General features: G+C 41.5%; 1 protein-coding gene across 1 annotated transcript; it reads left to right on the top strand.

Moving 5' to 3' along the window:
• The first annotated feature begins 5,967 nt into the window (after positions 1-5,967).
• LOC311080105 (E3 ubiquitin/ISG15 ligase TRIM25-like) lies at positions 5,968-15,365 on the top strand. The gene is made up of 6 exons (XM_084109871.1): positions 5,968-6,559; positions 9,046-9,141; positions 9,461-9,691; positions 10,598-10,751; positions 11,207-11,266; positions 11,417-15,365. Exons 1-6 carry the CDS (start codon positions 5,975-5,977, stop codon positions 11,947-11,949), a joined length of 1,659 nt encoding a protein of 552 aa, XP_083965997.1. The 5' UTR covers positions 5,968-5,974; the 3' UTR covers positions 11,950-15,365.
• Positions 15,366-15,966: the final 601 nt, after the last annotated feature.

Here is a 15,966-nt window from a genome sequence, read left to right as displayed (position 1 = left end):
GGCTGGCACTCAAGGAGGAGAAAAACAAAAATATGAATTGTTGATTGTTGATATTTATATTGTCAAAAACTATGATGAAATTGTGATGGATTGTACTACTTTCATAAAATAGAAATATCAGCTGACAAAGAGAAAATATATACAGTATATTTTTTCATTTTAACTCAAACTAACAGCTCTTACACCACATATTTTCCGGATTACTAATATGATTAATTTACGATATTATGATGTGAATTTCAACCTTTAGTAGTGTTATATTACGTCACCCACATTGTCATATTCTGCCCTGTTATATGTTTTTTTACTTGAGTCTATGTGTTCAGATCTGCTACAAATTATTCATTATTATATTACACCAAATGTAAAAACAAATCCAGTGTGCAGAACATGCCCACTGAGGACATCTGCTGGTCAAACACGTGCAGCATGATCCAGCAAAGATCCAGCATGGTTGTTGTGATACCTGATGTAGTTTTATTATTTTATTTACAGATAAAAGGTCACGGTGGGAAACTGCCTTACGATTACAAATAGCTATTAATGAGGCAGACACAAAACAAATGCTGAACACTGAACAGTCATTTAGTGGTCAACATGTGAGACAATTGCACTTGCTCACATTGCAGCACCAATACGGGAACCCTAATGGGACGTGGTGGTGGAAGAAATATGGGATGGGAGAAAAATATATTTTTCAAAACTTTTGCGCTCCCCTGTGAAACCTTGTGTTCCCTCGTAAAACTTTTGCATTATCCCGCAAAGTTGCTCCATAGACACACTATGGTGAAGGGACGGCCCATGAAACAGGATTGCGCATACGTGTTTATCCTACCATGTAATTTGCATAGGACTTTTGGATTGAACATAACTCTGGATCACAGTGTCAAAAAGCGGGTGGTCTCTCAGAATCAACATGAAGCTAATCAAGCCACGCCCTAGCAACCATTTAGAACACCCTAGCAACAAGTTCCATAGACTTCCATTGAAAGAGGTCAAAGGGATATCTTTGGATAGAAGTGTCATAGAAACATGAATGTGGGCTCATTTGACTCGGGGCAGTAAACAGCAAATCATGAATCATCTTCAACACTTCCTACCCATGCCATAGCAACCATTGTCAAACACTCTAGCAAAACAAACCCAAAGGGGGATATCTTCAAATCCGAATGTCAGGATTGCAGTTGGTTTATATCATTCATACTGACAAGCAACCTTTGGAGTATCATCATTGGCAGCTATCAAGCCACTCTCTAGCAACCAAACAGTACCCTAGCAACCATTTAGCAAGACCTATATCTCTGCATTAGAACATCGTAGAGACGTGGTGGTTGGCTCCTTTGACTAATGCTAGGTCGGTCAGAAGTATACCCTATGCTTTCCTGTAGCTCAAACAGTAGAGTGTTGGTCCTTGCAACGCCAAGGTCATGGGTGAGAAAGAGAAAGACTTCCCAGAGAAAGCAAGAACTGAGAACTGATAAGAATGTAAAATGTGTACCTTGAAATGGCTTGTTATCCAAACCTCGCTTTGGATAAAAGCATCTGCCAAATGCATATGTAAATATCAACACCTTCAATCTGGGCGTGTGCATGAAGTTCTAAAAGTTCAGGGAGAAGTACAAGCACCTAGTCCTCCCAGGGCTCCTTTGAACTACCTCGGCATGATCACTAACCATAAGTGATCTTGAGGCTCAGCTGGTAACAAGTGGCTGCCTGAAGATTGTGCTCCAAGGCCCTCAAGACCATCTGTGAAGCACTGGAGTGGTTGCTGCTGGAGCTTTTTGTTGAGGAGGCGGGTGTCCAGCTCACTCATGAGGCTATGCTCAACATCACCAAGTCGTGTGACCGACAGAACTTCAACCTTGCTCTTCAAGATGACTCCACCCTCAACATCATCAGGTATTATCTGGAGTATCAAGACAATCCGCAATCACCAGCATATTTCCCCACATTTGTAAAGAACCAACAGGAAAAGAAACATGTGCCTGTACTAGCATACTTGTAGTAAATGAATACAAACAAACAGCATATTCTGAATCTCTAACATTTAATAATAGACTTCTAAACAACATCCTCCTGTTATGTGCAATGAGCAATATAATCCTTCAGACAGAAAAACAAAAAAACATTTTGCTGCAGCAAAATCACAAACGGCTTTGAATTAAAAAATATAGAATTATGTACCAGCAGCTCTCATACAAAAATAATGCTTGTAGACTTATGCGTATTTTGAATAATTAGTAACAAAATCATAATCAAAACTAAATCATGAAGAGTTATGACTTGAAATTTTTGCAGTATACCACAATAAAAGTAAATTGTTCAAAAGTAAATGAACATCTGCAGAAAACACAGTCAAAATGTAACTTTTGGTGACTGGCATCACTGTGACTGTGGAGGGCAGTAGTAAACCTACATATAGCGTCCGTATAACAGATCTGTTTACAGCATACTGATGTGAAAACTAAACAATTCCGAAAAGCAGGTCTAAAAAAATAAAAATAAATAGGTCACAATGAAATTGGCAATTTTCCATACGTTAGCTTTTAACGAAGAGGGTGCCGTTCGGATTTCGCACTCAGCCATCCTGCGTCTCTGTTATGCGCACGCCACAGACTGTCCGGGCGCTGCGCTTCAGAGTTCCGCCTTTTGAGTTTCCGTTAGTATTACCTTATTAGAAAAAAAAACATTTAGAAAATTTATTCGTGAATCTGCATCGCGATGCATCTAAGAATAGATTTTTTTTCCCCACCCCTCGTCGACGTATAGGCGCAGAGCGTGGATGGGACAGAGAAAAGCCAGGGCTGGGTCTGCCTCCTCCAGGGGAAGCGCTTGCAGGTTCACCAACTGGTCTTGGAAGGGAGTGGTTAGGAACCTTGGGCACCGGGCTCTCAGGATAACATGAGAGTTGGCCAGGCTGAATTCTAGGCACGATCCGTCTACCGAAAATGCATGCAGGTCCCCTACCCTCTTGATAGAGGCCAATGCAACCAGGAGAACTGTCTTCCAAGACAGAATTTTTAACTCTGCTGATGAGCAAAGGGTGGTCTCTGCAGTGCGGTAAGCACCAGAGACAAGTCCCAAGAGGATATCGAGTGAGGCCGAGGAGGATTCAGTCTCCTTGCCTCTCTCAGGAACCTGACAATCAGGTTGTGCTTTCCCAGTGACTTACCCTCGACTGCATCATGATGTGCGGCAATAGCAGCAACATACACTTTAAGGGTGGAGGGAGACAGCCTTCGCTCCAACCAAGCTTGCAGGAAGGAAAGTACTGCCCTGATCGAGCAAGTCAGTTCGGGGGTTCTCCTGGTGAGAAGAACACCACTCAAAGAACAGGTTCCACTTCAATGCATAGAGGCACCTTGTAGATGGGGCTCTACGGAAGTGATGGTGTCTACCACCGCTTGGGGTAGGTTACCTAGAACCTCTGCATCCCGTCCAGGGACCATACATGGAGTTTCCAGAGGTCTGCACGTGGGTGCCATAGGGTGCCCCATCTCTGAAAAAGCAGGTCCCTTAGGGGAATGGGCCAGGGAGGGGCTGTCGTGAGGAGCACTAGTTCTGGGAACCAGGTCCGGTTGGGCCAGTAAGGCACAACTAGCAAGACCTGCTCCTCGTCCTCCCTGACTTTGCACAGAGTCTGTGCGAGAAGGCCCAATGGGGGAAACGCACACTTGCGTAGGCCCCGGGGCCAGTTGTGTGCCAGTGCATCTGTGCAGAGGGTCCCCTTGGTCAGGGAATAAAACAACTGGCAGTGAGACATGTCCGGGGCAGCAAACAGATCTACCTGTGTGGTCCCGAAGCGCCTCCAAATCAGCTGGACCACCTGGAGATGGAGTCTCCACTCTCCCAGGAGCATCTGCATGTCGCTGAGGCCTGGGTGTAGGCTGCTGCTGTGGCTTAGCGGGAGCGGAGGACGCCACAGGAGGACAGCCTCGATGACGAGCAGACAGAGGGTCAGGGTGCAGATGGGCAGGATGTGCCGGATGGCCTCCGTCTGCTTCTGGGCAGCCGAGAACTGTTGGGTGAACTAGACTAACTGTTCCCAGAACTAGTAGTAGTGGGGGAAACCCCCGATGGTCCTGATGACCAAATTTGTGAGCAAGTGCTCACCTTTCTGTGGTGGAGTTTGAGAGGGATTGACTCATGACTCATTACTAGTCTGGTACGGATTATCAAGAGAACACTGTGATGACTAGTACAGATTACCGGTCTGGATTGGTACAGATTACTAATTTGGTGGGCTCAGATAATCCACGGTATATGAAAATCCACAGAAGAATACTGACCGTCATGGGGAAATCAGTCAAAATAAGATACACTGGTGTTTTGCCAGATGAGAAGTTTATTCTATGTATCATCTTTTTACTATTTTAATTCATTTTACTCTAATAATTTTTATTACTGCATAATTTATCTATTTTAATTCCTTAAAAGTGTTTTAATTTCCCCTGCTTTTATTTTGTGTCTATTTTCTATGCAAAGCTCTATGAATTGCTATAGTGTGATTATGTAATTCCTTTCTATGTAAAGCTTTTGAATAACTGTTTGAATTTTCCTTGTTTTTATTTTGAGATTATTTTTATTCCTCTCTATGTAAAGCACTTTGAATTGCCATAGTGTATGAAATGTGCTATATAAATAAACTTGCCTTGTGAAGCTCTTGACTGCATCGCCAAATAACCCAACCTGGGAGATGAGGGAGTACAGGAACCTATATTTATCGGCCTCCCTCATGTCTGCCAGGTTGAGTCAAAGGCGGCGCTCCTGGACCACCATGGTGGACAGCCCATTCCATGAGCGGGATATCCACATACTCCTTAGCTGCCCCGCCATTGAGTGTGGTGAGGAGGGAGGAGCCACTAGAACAGCCTCTGGCAGAATAAGGTGCCGTTTACGTCCTAGTAAGCTCCTTGTGCACTTCCGGGAAGAAAGGCACCAATCATCCAACCTAGAAGGTTCGGGACACAGTGGAGGGTTCCACACAAGCCCGGCCTTTTTGGCGGCCCGGGAGAGCATAGCCGTCCATTCTGAGGACTTATTCTGGGGACGAACCAGAATAGTTAGGCGAGGGGACTGCACCTCCCTTAACACAGCCATAGTCATGTTCCCGCAGAGAGAGCAATTTTTCCTTTACATGTATGTGTAACCGGTGGCTCGCGACACTAGTTATAAAAACACTTGTCTGCGTTGTGTAGCGTTGTAGAAGACAGACACGGAACAACAGGCAGCAGTTTTGCAGGATCTTTTTATCTGATATACAAAACAAATAAAAGCAGCCTCTGAGTGAATCGCCCTTATATTGCTCTATAAAACAAATGTGATGTACAGTTAATCACCATGTGCTTTCATCTTTTCATCACATATATAGGCCAAAGACAAAAATATAACTTAAATAGGGTAAAATAACAAAAATAACCACAGAGGTAAGTAAAATAACAATACACATAAATTGCAGTGAAGATATAGGCATAAAAGCAACAATTAAAATAAAGATTAATAAGGATTAACAGGAGCCAAGAATAACTCACCTCTTCAGTGCATTAACAATGCCAAGAGGAAGAGGAGGACACAAAACAAGAAATTATGTAGGCTCATGATGACATCACAGCAATTAAAGGGGAAAAATGCTCATTACTCAGGCAGGTAGACCAGATATATGAAAATAAACCATTGAATTATAATAACCAATACATATGTTTTAACAGTACACTTTCTGTAACTGTTACATACGCAGCTTTTTTTGTGTGTTTTAGTAACTTTCCTTCCTGTTTTAGTCAAATCTTCTTTCCGAAGATCCTTCCATACAGAGTGAAAGTGACCAGATTGATTTCCAAACCGCTTCAACGGTTTCAACACGTCTCTCCAACACAGAAGCCGTATAATATATCAGGTGATCAGTTGAGAGAAAACGAAACTTAAGTGTTATTGAACTTTTGTTTGTTGCTCTTCATCTGAGTGTACTTGCAGAGAAATGGCGGATACTACTTTTTCTCATGACCAGTTCAACTGTTCAATCTGCCTGGACCTCCTGAAGGATCCAGTGACTCTTTCCTGTGGACACAGTTACTGTATGAGCTGCATTACAGGCTGCTTTGATCAGGAAGAACAGAAGAACGTTTACAGCTGCCCTCAGTGCAAACAGACATTCACTCCGAGACCGGTGTTGGGAAAAAATGTGGTGCTTGCCGAAATGTTAGATCAACTAGTTAAGCTAAAACTTCAAACTGTGGTTCCTGCTCAGTGTTATGCTGGACCTGGAGACATTGAGTGTGATGTCTGTACCGGAAGAAAGTGCAAAGCTGTCAAGTCCTGTCTTGTGTGTTTGGAGTCTTACTGTCAAAGTCATTTTGAACGTCATGAGGAATTTCGTTCAGGAAAGCAACACAAAATAACTGATGCCACAGGACAACTCCAGGAGATGATCTGTCATGAGCATGATAGGATTTTAGAGATTTATTGTAAAACAGATCAGCAGTGTATATGTGTGCTATGTATGGTGGATAAACATAAAAATCACAACACTGTATCGGTTGCAGCACAGAGGACAGAGAATGAGGTATGAAATGACTTTGTGAATTGGTGTATTCATTCTGATACTTATTCTTAATTCTTAATCTTCAAAGATTATTATAAAGGGATTCACAATCACAACTAATAGAACAACTAAATGCTGATATACAGTCAAAACAAAATTTATTATCACAGTTTATTCACTATAGTTTAGAAAATGGTAATAAAATATGACAAGAGCTCAGAGTTATCAAATCAGTTGATATTTCACAGGTTTTGTCCATCCTTCTGTTAGACTGTCTCTCACGTGAATTATGTTGAATATCTTTCACTGATCTTCAGTCAGAGAGATCTTTAACTTCCACCTCCGGCAGGGCCATGGAGAAGGACTATTGGCTGGCCTCTAAGAGATTCTGGAAAATTGTCCGGCGCCTCAGGAGGGGGAAGCAGTGCCCTACCAACGCTGTTTTCAGTGGAGGTGGGCAGCTGTTGACCTCGACTGGGGATGTCATCGGACGGTGGAAGGAATATTTCGAGGATCTCGTCAATCCCACCGTCACGTCTTCCATTGAGGAAGCAGAGGCTGAGGGCTCAGAGGTGGACTCGTCCATCACCCGAGCTGAAGTCACCGAGTCAAGAAACTCCTCGGTGGCAAGGCACCGGGGGTGGATGAGATCCGCCCTGAGTACCTCAAGTCTCTGGATGTTGTGGGGCTGTCTTGGCTGACACGCCTCTGCAGTATCGCGTGGCGGTCGGGGACAGTGCCTCTGGGATGGCAGACCAGGGTGGTGGTCCCTCTTTTCAAGAAGGGGGACCGGAGGGTGTGTTCCAACTATAGGGGGATCACACTTCTCAGCCTCCCTGGGAAAGTCTATGCCAGGGTACTGGAGAGGAGAACACAGCCGATAGTAGAACCTCGGATCCAGGAGGAACAGTGCGGTTTTCGTCCTGTTCGTGGAACACTGGACCAGCTCTATACCCTCTCCAGGGTGCTGGAGGGTTCATGGGAGTTTGTGCTTGTCACATGTGCTTTGTGGATTTGGAGAAGGCATTCGACTGTGTCCCTCGCGGCACCCTGTGGAGGGTGCTCTGGGAGTATGGGGTCCGGGGCCCTTTGCTAAGGGCACCCCTCTCTGTACGACCGGAGCAGGAGCCTGGTTCGCATTGCTGGCAGTAAGTCAGACTTGTTCCCGGTGCATGTTGGACTCCGGCAGGGCTTCCCTTCGTCGCCGGTTCTGTTCATAATTTTTATGGACAGAAATTCTAGGTGCAGCCAGGGGCCGGAGGGTGTCAGGTTTGGGGAACACATGATCTCATCTCTGCTCTTTGCGGATGATGTTGTCATGCTGGCTCCATCAGACCAGGACCTTCAGCATGCACTGGGACGGTTTGCAGCCGAGTGTGAAGCGGCTGGGATGAGAATCAGCGCCTCCAAATCCGAGGCCATGGTTCTCAGTCGGAAAAGGGTGGCTTGCCCACTTCAGGTTGGTGGAGAGTTCCTGCCTCAAGTGGAGGAGTTCAGGTATCTTGGGGTCTTGTTCACGAGTGAGGGAAGGATGGAACGGGAGATTGACAGACGGATCGGTGCAGCTTCTGCAGTAATGCGGTCGATGTACCGGTCTGTCGTGGTGAAGAAAGAGCTGAGCCGCAAGGCGAAGCTCTCGATTTACTGGTCAATCTACGTTCCTAATCTCACCTATGGTCATGAGCTGTGGGTCATGACAGAAAGGACAAGATCCTGGATACAGGCGGCCAAAATGAGCTTTCTCTGCAGGGTGGCTGGGCGATCCCTTAGAGATAGGGTGAGAAGCTCGGTCACTCGGGAGGAGCTCAGAGTAGAGCCGCTGCTCCTCCACATCGAGAGGGGCCAGCTGAGGTGGCTCGGGCATCTTTTCCGGATGCCTCCTGGTCGCCTTCCCGGGAAGGTGTTCCGGGCATGTCCCACCGGGAGGAGACCCCGGGGAAGACCTAGGAAACGCTGGAGGGACTATGTCTCCCGGCTGGCCTTGGAACGCCTCAGTGTCCCCCTGGAAGAGCTGGAGGAAGTGTCCAGGCAGAGGGAGGCCTGGGCATCCCTGCTTAGACTGCTGCCCCCGCGACCCGGCCCAGGATAAGCGGAAGAAGATGGATGGATGGATCTTTCAGCTGTTAAATTTAACTACACAATTAGATAATACCATTTTAGGTCAGCAAATTACCAAGCAATGCTTCATTTTGTTCAGTCTGTGGTGTAAAAAGGTTGCATTAGCAATTTAAAAAAAAACACTTCAGCAAAACATGGTCAGGTCAAAGTGTCTGAATGATTTTTGGTCCCAGATGTTTATCAATTTTTACTGGTCGTCACTGTATGAAGAATATTTGGGTATAATATGTCACAGTTTACTTTATTTTGCTATCCACACTTACATAAATGAACTGTAGTGTCCTGCACCCACTAGTAAAAAAATAATAATTAAATAATTTTTGGTTTGACTGTGGTACATAGTGAGTGATGGTAAATTTTTGGCTTTCCTTCTTTCTTTTGTCCTGCAGAAACACTTTAAAGAGACACTGAGAAAATGCCAGCAGAGAATCCAGGAGAAGGAGAAAAATCTTCATGAGTTGAGAAATGCTGTGGAGTCTTATAAGGCAAGTTTTGAGAAGAACAACTGCTGGCAGATGGAAGAGCCGTTTCATGTGCAACAATGACTAATTACAGTTAGTATGTAAACATATGTAAATATAGTTAGGATGATATTTATAACTCTTATTTTATTTTTTTATTTCTCTATTTTTTTCTATTTACTGGTTGAAAATTATTATACGTTTGCTATATGTTCAGACCCAGTTCGAACTGTCCTCTAATCAGTCAGTGAAGAGCCTGGACCACTTTCAGGACCACTGAAAACCAGTTTAACCCAGTAAGAGCTGAGGTATAATGAACTGATTGTGACGTGTCTTCTAACAGTGCTCTGCTCAGACCGCAGTGGAGGAAAGTGAGAGGATCTTTACTGAGCTGATCCGCTCGATTGAGAGAAGCCGCTCTGAAGTGACACAGCTGATAAAAGATCAGGAAAAGGCTGCCGTGAGTCGAGCTGAAGAATTCTTGAAGCAAGTGGAGAAGGAAATCACTGATCTGAGGAGGAGAGAAGCCGAGCTGCAGGAGATTTCACATGCAGAGGACATCCAGTTCATCCAGGTAACAAGAGCTCCGAAAATCAGGGGTAACAATGTAATTCATGTTTTATGATTAAAGGCATATTTCACCGCTGGAAAGATGAATGTGTATTTAAATTAGGTCATTTATGCAGTAGAAATGTGAAATTATTTTAGAATTTGGAGCTTTCTAGACTGAGAAAAAACAGAAAATGTATTTTTGGCTCATGTGGATGAAAGACAACAACTCCCAGAATGCACTTGCTTCGCTGCCCTACGAGGACACTCCCAAGCCCCGCCTACCGGTTACAGAGGGCATTATCGGGAGAAATGATACAACTAGGCTACTAGTCGACTCGAAACTGAAAAGACGGCATTTTATGGTGAGATCTCCCTATGGGCGGGTTGAAGACATGCGGGACGAGCTCCTCCTACTGGCTGGAGTCTCTCGCCTCTGGGCAGAAAAGCCCAAAAAAGAGTTTTTTTTTCCAGACACACAATACAGAAATCTCTCATCTCAGGGGGACATGAGGGAGGGAAGCACGGTCATTCCAAAATACTACCGGGTTTCTACTGATACAAAGCTAAATGCTAATCGGTTAAGTATCCCTTTAAAGAAGCTTTACAGAAACTATAATATTGTATGTTGTGTTATAATAGTTATATAATAGTTCTGTTGTGATCGTGTTGTGAGGGGTGTTGTGATATCACTTTGTAATTATCTCAAAGAGAGAGTTCATAAATCAAAACATGAAAATGAGGAAATGTCAGATGCAACTCATTCTCCCTTACCTATAATCTCCACGACACAGCATCAACCAGAATAACACCTGCATGACCAAACGCAATGACATCTAAATGCGTTGTACTTAATCTTGACTTGTTTTGTTGTCTTAACATTTTAAGATTTGTTCCATGTGAAAACGTTCTGTTGTTTGTGTGTCTGTAGAGTTTCCAGTCTCTCTCTGTCCTGCTTATGGACTCACCCAACATCGTTCATAGTTCTTCCTTTTCCTTTGATAATGTACAAAAATCTGTCTCTCATCTGAGAAAGAAACTTGAGGATTTCTGCCAAGAGGAGATAACACTGATATCTGGTAGAGGTAAAGTACTGGATGATGTATTCACTCTCAGAAATTGGTCAATGTGCAAATACAAAGGCGAAATTACAAAGTGTATTGTATAAGTGTATTGATCTACTTGGACTTACAATTCCTTTGGAAAATGCAGGCAAAATTATTATTTAAAAAAACTGATATCACAAGAAAATTGGCTGCATGAAATGCTGAATTTGTTGGATTTTCTCTTTAGTTTTATTATCAAAATCTAATGAGATATGTGTATAATGAATAAGCCGCCAGAACATTCATATGTTCCATAGGTTTACAAGGTATTGCTTGATGTCTGTTTATTAAGGATAATTAGTCATAAGATTGTGATTGTTGTGACAGAAACTATAAAATATAATCAATATGTAAAAACACAATGCAATTGATATAAAATTCATTTCGATTTTTTTTTCTTCACACTAATGTCTACTGTTTACTGTTTTTCTTAGTGAATTGCATCCAGATCATCCCCGGTCCTGAACCCAAGACCAGGGAAGAGTTCCTCCAGTGTAAGTCAATATGAAAATATACAAACACAGAAAGAACTAATAGCAACTGTGGCAAATAACAAACACACATTCATTCTGATATCATCAATATCGGTGAGACAGAATGGTCAATCTTTTCCCTAAAGCATCCTATTTTTCTACCTTTATTAGATCGCAGTCACTTGACTCTGGATCCAAACACAGTGAACAAAAAACTCTGCCTGTCTGAGGGGAACAGAATGGCTACTTACACTAAGATATCCAATCAGTATCCTGATCATCCAGACAGATTTGATCATTGTGAGCAGGTTTTGTGTAGAGAGAGTGTGTGTGGACGCTGTTACTGGGAGGTTGAGTGGAGCAGGAGTGTGGTTGTATCAGTGGCATATAAGAGCATTAGCAGAAAAGGAAAAGCTGATGATTGTTTGCTTGGATGTAATGGTCAGTCCTGGACACTGTCCTTTACTCCCTGGAGGTGTTCATTCTTGCACAATAACAGAGAGACCAAACTGCCTCGGGTGTCCAGCTCCTGTATAGGAGTGTATGTGGATCACAGTGCAGGAACTCTGTCCTTCTACAATGTCTCTGACCAAATGACCCTCATTCACAGAGAACAGACCACATTCACTGAGCCTCTCTATCCTGGGTTCAGGGTTATTAATGGATCAGTGAAACTGTGTGATCTACAAATATCAGGGGTGTAGATATGGAGATATCGTCGTTGGGTTAAAGCACAGGTACTTCGTTTTACTCAAAAGACAAAGCATCTAACCAAAAGATTGTAGAAAAATGTAGGCCTATCTACATTTAAAACTGCAGGGGTTAAAAATTATCCAAAATAAATTTTTGAGCAAGTACATAACCAGCCAGTGTTCAAAACTCTCTGCTTGCCTTAGCTCGATTCAAAACGGTAGGCTTGTAATAATGTTTTTAATTCCAGTGGTACTGGTGGATAATTCGAGCATGTCTTTGCGTCATTACGTCACATCTGTCCACATAAAGAAGAGTCTCGGCTAGTCGGCTATGAGTGTGAGGATGTTGGAGGTGGAGATTTATAGCCTTTTCTCACAGCACTTGATATAATTAAACTTATCAATTTGATGGCGGATCCAGAAAGCTTCAAACGACAGTCACCAGTGACAACTGGAGATTCACCCGTTGTAAAACTTCGGACTTCAGAGAAAAAAAGAGACTGCAACCGGCCCATGCGAAAACAAGGAAAAATATTGGAAGGGCATTAAATGTAGTCACGCAATGCTGATGTTGTTAGCATTAACAATTTGAGAACAAAGTATAATTTGCACGGTTTGACGTGATATGATAAGCGATTGTTAGATTTAATCAGCGCGATTTACTGCAATGCTTTTTTCCCCTTAGTTTGTCAGAACAAAAGTGGATGTTACTTGACAGTATCCACACCGGCGGCGACTGACAGCCGCACATTCTCTTCAAAACATTGGATTCATCCGCGCTTTGCCATGCCGAGGCACAACGCACGTAACGTTGATAATTCCGCGAATAACTGCAATTGCAGATTTCGAACAGAGATGGCGACAAAGAGAAAAAGCTGCGGACTGCAGTTTTAAGTAAACTTAAAAGCCTATTAAATATCCGTTAGTCACTTTATATTCACTTTTCGAATATTTTCAACAGTGATTTGAACGGCTGTGTTAAAGTTACTGTCCTAATCATAAGAATTCTAATATAAGAATTCTAAATTCTTTTGAGTTCAAAACTAAACTATAATCATTACTCCTTTTGTTTAAATTTAGGGTTGTGATGTGTGATTTTTTTATTTTTTATTTTAATTGTGATGTGTGAATATATACAACAATTTCAATATTTTTTATGTTGGGCCAACTCAGTTTTAGTCAGTGGTTGAGTGGATTTCCTTTTCTTGCAGGATTAACATTTATATGGTTTTTGAGGTGATGTTTCCATTTTTTTTGTGTATGTGATATGGGCTGGTGCTTGTTTGTTACTGACGTTTTAGTTTGCTTTCAGCAACTACCGACAAGAGACGGCAGTCTGTCAAAAATTGTGCAGAAAATATTGCCATATGGCCACACCATGCGGTAGAGTGTTAAAACCATAGATATCATATATAAACGCTAGATGTCTTATGGCGCAGTCACTTCCGGCATCACCGTTCGGCCATCTTGTCACAGTGAAGCTGTGAATTAAGGTGAATGATCAGCACGCACACAAATCCTCTTATCTCGCTGAAATCTTGACGGATTTACAAACGGTTTGGTTTCTTACAAACGTTATTAACGTGGCTATTATTCCGAATGCTTGAACATGTATGTTATAATTATTCATATGTATGCAGTGTATGTATGCAGTGTCATAACTACATCTCTGACGTTTATAACAATCCAAACCGTTTGAAAATCAGTAGAAAATTTAGCAAGTTATGGTTATTTAAAAGTACATGCACCATGTTACGAGTGAGCGAGCACACTGTGGCAAGATGGCCGCCACGTGCGGACGTCGACCTCCATTGGCCAGCAGCGCGCACAAGACATCTAGCCTTTATATATGATATCTATGGTTAAAACAACAACTGCACATGTTCACTTTTTACAGTGTACTATTTTCAATAAAACATCCACATTAAAATCTTTGTTAATTCTCAATAAGAACCTCGGTAACACTTTATAATAACGTTCAGTTGTAAGTCATTTATAAGTGGTTAGTAAATGATGAACTAATTATTTACGAAACATGACTATACATTCATAAATGATTAATAAGTGTTATGTTCATTATTGTATGTATGTTTTGTATATTCAGTTGTAAGTCATTTACAATTGATTAGTTAATGATTAACATATCATTTACAAAACATGAATATGCAGTTCATAAATGTTTAATAAATTATGTTTTTTTTTGTATGTATGTAGCAATTAGAGGGTGCAGAAAGTGTTGTAAATGCCTTCTATACACGTACAGATAATTTGTGTTCAACACAATGATGTGTAAATGCATGAATAAATCATTTACAACACTTTCTGCATCCCCTAATCTAAAGTGTAAACTATTCATCACTTGTAAATGTGTTACACATCATTCATAGATTACCACTTAAGATCAACGAATCGTATCTACAAATGATGTGTAACACATTTACAAGTGAAGAATAGTTTACACGTTAGATTAGGGGATGCAGAAAGTGTTGTAAATGATTTATTCATGCGTTTACACATCTATATCAGGTGTTGAACACTGTAGTGTGTAGTGTAGTGTAGTGTAGTGTAGTGTGTAGTGTGTACTGCAGTGTAAGTGCTGACTGGTGAGGGTATAGACAGCTGTCTTCTCTGAAACACATGGAGTCTAACCACTGTGCACCTGAAGTGAGCAAAACATTAAAAAAAAAGTATTAAACATTTATGAAACGCATAGTCATGTTTTGTAAATGATTAGTTAATCATTAACTAATCAATTGTAAATGACTTATAACCGAATCTACAAAACATACATAAAATAATGAACATATCACTTATTAATCATTTATGAAATGCATAGTCATGTTTTGTAAATAATTAGTTAATCATTTACTAATCAATTGTAAATGACTTGTAATGGAATTTACTATGGGTGTGACGAGACGCTTACTCCACGAGACGAGACGAGACACGAGATTGGGTTCACGAGAACGAGACAAGACGAGATTTTTACACAATTTTTAAGAAATCCTCAATGATGAAATGTATGAATGGAAAATAGTCTTTTATTCAACTGAAAATCACAAAATGCAAAACAATTTAGGTGCATTTTGAAATCAACTTGTAATGAATGTTATTTTACTTCTATTTGAATGAATTCTATGCAGTAAAGGACATGCAAACACTGCAAAATGTTTTGCTATAAACTCTACCGTCTGGCTTCTCCCCTGTACGATTTCACATGAGAAATCTAACTCCTTTCCACAAATCGAACATAAAAAAAAATAAGACAGTATAAATAAAATTAATATAAATAACTGAAATAACACTTTAAATGCAAACAGTAAGTGTGTATCCATAATCAAAGTAGCCTACTGCTCTCTCAAAACTACAAGTTCAAACAGAAAAAAAAAATTTCTTCAAGCATGAAAAAGAGATAAATTAACTACACAGAACAGACTAATATTATGGTCATGTTCTTTTTCAAGAATATAAGCATGTCGACGATTTCTGGCAGCAGTTGAGAGTGAGACCTTTGGGCAGTAACTAGGGCTGCACGATATGAGGAAAAGCTGCGATGTGCGATAACATTGTTTAATATTGCGATGTCGATATGACTTGTGATATATGTGAATGTTCGCTATAGGGGAGAGTGGGGTGATTTGTGCAAGGGGGGGGGGAAGTAGTTCCACCCTTGTTTCTGGAAAACCATAGAAGAAATTGGTCATGTGACCACATCATTTTGAAAAGCAATCACTTTTACTCGTCCTCCAAAGAAGAGAGACACATGGCATGAGAGTTAAGCATATTTTAGTGCAAAAAACTGTTTTTTCCCTTTCAAAGTAAAATTTCTATGATTAAGGTTTTTTGATTGTAGTGTCTGAACAATTATAGACAAGTTTGAAAACATTTCACACATGTTTTAGTGCTTTAGTAGGCTACACAATGAGTCTATACAGTTAGCATGATGTTAGCTCTTAACTGCTGGATCATGCTAGTTTTTCAAACTTGTGGGTCCGGGGTGATTTGTGCCAAAGGGCCTGGGTTAAGTTG

The sequence above is a fragment of the Abramis brama genome (genome assembly GCF_963993115.1).
Source record: "Abramis brama genome assembly, chromosome: 3".
NCBI lineage: Eukaryota > Metazoa > Chordata > Actinopteri > Cypriniformes > Leuciscidae > Abramis > Abramis brama.
This window is presented reverse-complemented; position numbering and strand designations above follow the sequence as displayed.